Raw genomic sequence first — 5,000 nt, 5'->3', positions numbered from 1 at the left:
TGGATGGATAGATAGATAGATAGAAGTGATGGATAGATAGATAGATAGATAGATAGATAGATAGATAGATAGATAGATAGATAGATAGATAGATAGATAGATAGATAGATAGAAGTGATGGATGGATGGATAGATAGATAGATAGATAGATAGATAGATAGATAGATAGATAGATAGATAGATAGATAGATAGATAGATAGATGTGATGGATGGATGGATGGATGGATGGATGGATGGATGGATGGATAGATAGATAGATAGATAGATAGATGATAGATAGACAGACAGACAGATATGGATAAATGATAGATACAATAGGTAGATATGATAGATAGATAGATAGATAGATAGATAGATAGATAGATAGATAGATAGATGTGATGGATGGATAGATAGATAGATAGATAGATAGATAGATAGATAGATAGATAGATAGATAGAATGATGGATGGATAGATAGATAGATAGAAGTGATGGATAGATAGATAGATAGATAGATAGATAGATAGATAGATAGATAGATAGATAGATAGATAGATAGATAGAAGTGATGGATGGATGGATAGATAGATAGATAGATAGATAGATAGATAGATAGATGATGGACAGACAGACAGATATGGATAAATGATAAATACAATAGGTAGATATGATAGATAGATAGATAGATAGATAGATAGATAGATAGATAGATGATAGATAAACAAACAGACACATACATACAAATAGATATATGGGGATAAATGGGAATATTTGGAGGAACAGTGGTGAATGCAATTCCAGATATCTGACTTGTTTGATGGTGTGCTAAGCCAGCTTTCAGCCACACCAGCAGTTTATACATCTGTATCCTGAGACTGACCATATTGGAGAAAAGTTGGGTTGAAATAGTGTGTTTGTGTGTCTCCACAATTCATTGTAGCCTTATTCACACTACCGGGAGGAAAGAACTGGAGCTTGCAGTAATACTCATCATCCTGACGTCTTCCCAGCCTCACCTCTTTTGTCTATAAACTGGGGGGAAATGCTGTCTGAGCCTACATTACAAGACCGTTACCCTATGAGTTGAGCTAACGTATGCAGAGCACTGGAAATACATCTTTTTTTCAAAATACGAAATCGATTAGGAATGAAGAGACAGATTTATTTTTATTTTTATTTATTTTATCATATTTATATACCGCCCTACTCCCAAGGGACTCAGATGGTGGGAGTATCCAGATGTGCATCATTAAATAGCATTCCTCAAAGTGTTGCTCTTAAATAAAACAAGTCCTCCCAATTTTGACTGGAAGGGATATAGTTACATTAGGCAGGGAAGGGAAAATAACCTGATATTTGTATTATATGAAATGTATTTGAATGTTAGTAGCTCGGTTTGGCAGTTGGGCTGTGGGTCTGAGCTCTGAGCTTGAAGCTCAGACCCACAGCCCAATTTATATTGTCTATTTCTTTATCTATTTGGCTAATATTTTTGTGTGCCACAAGTTTCTGCAAAGAGGTCAACATCGGCACGATGGCAGGTGCAGCAGTGTGACAGAATCTCTCTCTCTCCCCCCCCCCCTTTGTCCCTGTGTGCAATGTTTGCTGCGTAAACAAAAAACCAGGATTCGGAACACAACACTGTGCTTGGCATTTTGTAAAATTTTGATCTCTCCTTCCCTGGACACGACTGCTTTTGGGCATGTGTAGCATTTTCAACAATGAAAATTACCTTGACATTTTCATCCTAACAACAAGGACAAAACCGTAGAAGAGAATATTTATAGCTCAGGGTTTGAACAGTGGGGTCCTTGGTGCTCTCTGAGCTGGATAGTTTTCTTACACATGTTTCATTACTCAACTAGGGAACATCATCAGTGCTAGAAGGAAGTGGAGTGTGCAGGGAGGAGGAGGAGGAGGAGGAGGAGAAGGAGGAGGAGGAGGAGGAGGAGGAGGAGGAGGAGGAGGAGGAGGAGGAGGAGGAGGAGGAGGAGGAGGAGGAGGGGGAGGAAGAATACTGTGAGGTCCTAGGTGCTTTCTGAATCTGGTTGTTTTCTTACAGATGTCTCATGACCCAACTAGGGAATATCATCAGTACTAGGAGGGAGTGTGGTTTTCTCTTTGTTTACATACTAGTGGCTTCCCCTGTCAGTGTTGGTGCAAGTGTTCTTGTTGGTTCTTTGATTAGGCTGTAATTTAATGTTTGAGTGTTAGTCTGAGTTGCTATTTCCTTGATTGGGTTACTGTTTACTGTTTGTTGCCTAGTATTAATCTTGGCGTTAATCCGTGTTTATGCAGATGTTGATTCCTGCTCAGGAGATGTTTTGGTCTCTTTTTTTTCTTTCTTTCCAGCTTTTTGATTGTCTTTTTTTTTTAATGGTGTAGAGAGCAAACCCCACTTCCTTCTAGCACTGACGATATGACCCAGTTGGGTTACGAAACATCTGTAAGAAAACACCAAAACTCAGAAAGCACCAAGGACCCCACCGTTCAACCCAAAGCTACAAATATTCTCTTCTACATTATAATCTGCCACACCCAGCTATCACAACACCCTGCTTACCTCACCCACTTTTGCCCACAAGGGGAAAAAGAAAAGATCTTAATATTCACCTCTTTTAATTGGCATCTCATTTAAAGACAACTACATTGCAATTTTCATACTGGTTGAATTCAATGGGCGATGCCCAAAGGTGATAACTTCCTACCATCTGAGTTGCAACAGCAGAAAAGGCACCGGAAGGAGGCATCTGTTGGGGGTTGCTTGACGATCTCAACCACAGGTCAAACTATAAAATGTCAGCTTCCAATGAGATTTCTGCAGTCCCATGCCAACCTCTGCACGCTGAAGTTTGAACAAGTAACGCTTGGTTCTCTTCATGGTTAACTTGCCACCTTTGCTTGTACTGATTGGGACGCTTTTCATTTTATTAAATTTGTATTTTATTAAATTTGTATACCGCCCTACTCCCGAAGGACTCAGGGCGGTGAACAGCCATAGAATGAAACATATAAATACAAAATTTAAAATAGAATAAAACAGATTAAATAATTTGGCTGAATTTTAAAACCCCAATAATTTAAAACCAAATTTAAAATTTCCATTTAAAAAGGGGAAAAAAAACTTAGGTCAGGCCAGCTTGATGAAATAAGAACGTCTTGAGCGCGCGACAGAAGGTGCGCAGATCTGGGATCCGCTGTATCTCCGGGGGGAACTCGTTCCAGATAGTAGGTGCCCCCACAGAGAAGGCTCTCACCCTGGGGGCCGCCAGTCGACATTGTTTGGCCGACGGCACCCGGAGGAGCCCCTCTCTATGGGAGCGTACTGGTCGGTGGGAGGCTATTGGTGGTAGCAGGTGGTCCCGTAAATAACCAGGTCCTAAGCCATGGAGCGCTCTAAAGGTGATAACCAAAACCTTGAAGCGCATTCGGAAGACCACCGGGAGCCAGTGCAGCTCGCACAAGAGAGGCGTTACATGGGACTAAACAGCCAGAATAACAGAATAAGAGAGATGGAAGGGACCTTGGAGGTCTTCTAGCAGGAGACCTCCAGTGGTGGGATTCAAATAATTTAACAACCGGTTCTCTACCCTTATGATTTCTTCCAACAACCAGTTCACCAAACTGCTCAGAAAGTTAACAACCGGTTCTCCCGAAGTGGTGCGAAATGGCTGAATCCCACCACTGAGGAGACCTATACCATCCCAGACAAGTGGCAGTCCAGTCTCTTCTTAAAAGCCTCCAGTGATGGAGCACCCATAAGTTCTGAAGGCTGTCCACGCCCATCTTGCCCATTGATGACTCAACGTCAACTGTTGACTTTAGATTTCCACATGCAGGAGGAGCTCCATCTTAGCTAAGAAATACAGATTGCCCTGCTTTTACAATGCTACACCTAATCCTTCTCATTTTGTGGTTGCTGTGTAATCTTTCTCTTGACAACTACGATTTTTTCTTTGGTGTCCTCCTTTTGTAGGTGATCACCGTTTCATGATGAACAACTTTTCCGACTGGAACCAGCCAGATAACCTGAAGAGGTTTTCCATGTTCTTGTCTCCAAAAGGTAACAAAGACCGCCACTTCTACACAACCTACCCAATTGTTCACTTTGTGGTTTATGGAGATGGTTTTCTCCTTCCTGACTTTGATCTGAAGCAAAACTTTGCTCCAGTTTCCCCAGACTAAGAACCAGGAGAGGAGAACTTGAATCTCTTCACTTCCTCTGCAAGCCACGATTACCGTATTTTTCGGAGGATAAGACACACCTTTCCCCCCCACAAAAGAGAGTGAAAATCTGGGTGTGTCTTATACTCTGAATGTAGCACCACCCAGCTTCTCAAATGGAGATTTCAGAGACTGAAAAAAGCATCAGAAACGAAGCTTCAGAAAAAAAGCCCCCAAACAGAACTTCAGAAAAAAAGCCTCCAAACAGAGCTTCAGAAAAAAAGCCTCAGAAACAGAGTTTCAGAGGCTTTTTTCCGAAGCTCTGTTTTGGATGCTTTCAGAGGCTGAAAAAAGCATCAGAAATGAAGCTTCAGAAAAAAAAGCCTCCAAACAGAGCTTCAGAAAAAAAGCCTCAAAAACAGAGCTTCAGAGGCTTTTTTTCAGAGGCTTTCAGAGGCAGAAAAAAAGTTTTTTTCTGAAACAGAGTTTCAGAAGTTTCAGAGGCAGAAAAAAAAAGCAAGGCACAGAGCTCACAACCAAGGAACCTGTTGCTAAAATTCACCTCTGGGAACAGCTGATTGGAGGTATTCCGGGAGATCGATCCACCCGCCAATCAGCTTTTTTCTTATTTTCCTCCCCAAAAGCTAAGGTGCGTCTTATACTCTGAAAAATGTGGTAAATAGATAGGCTAAATATTTTAAATAGAGACAATTCTCCAATTTCTTTACCCAGCTCACCAAAAGCTTCTTGATCTGTTTATTTCCCCACCTAATTGGACCAAGGCATAAACCATGAGTGAGTCATTAAATGTCCACTCAGAGGAAACCATGATGGGGGAAAAAAAATATTTTCT

The 5,000-nt window shown here is 41.1% G+C and overlaps 1 protein-coding gene across 1 annotated transcript in view; it reads left to right on the top strand.

Moving 5' to 3' along the window:
* The window catches only part of TRIM29 (tripartite motif containing 29), a 24,036-nt gene that overhangs the window by 11,564 nt on the left and 7,472 nt on the right, over positions 1-5,000 (top strand). Inside the window, exon 5 of the mRNA XM_070952323.1 lies at positions 3,960-4,046. Coding sequence (XP_070808424.1) covers positions 3,960-4,046 — 87 coding nt within the window. The remainder of the gene's footprint in view (positions 1-3,959; positions 4,047-5,000) is intronic.

This window comes from Pituophis catenifer, unplaced genomic scaffold, assembly GCF_029215685.1.
Source record: "Pituophis catenifer annectens isolate HBS135680 unplaced genomic scaffold, rPitCat1.0.hap2 SCAF_12, whole genome shotgun sequence".
NCBI classification, from domain to species: domain Eukaryota; kingdom Metazoa; phylum Chordata; class Lepidosauria; order Squamata; family Colubridae; genus Pituophis; species Pituophis catenifer.
This window is presented reverse-complemented; position numbering and strand designations above follow the sequence as displayed.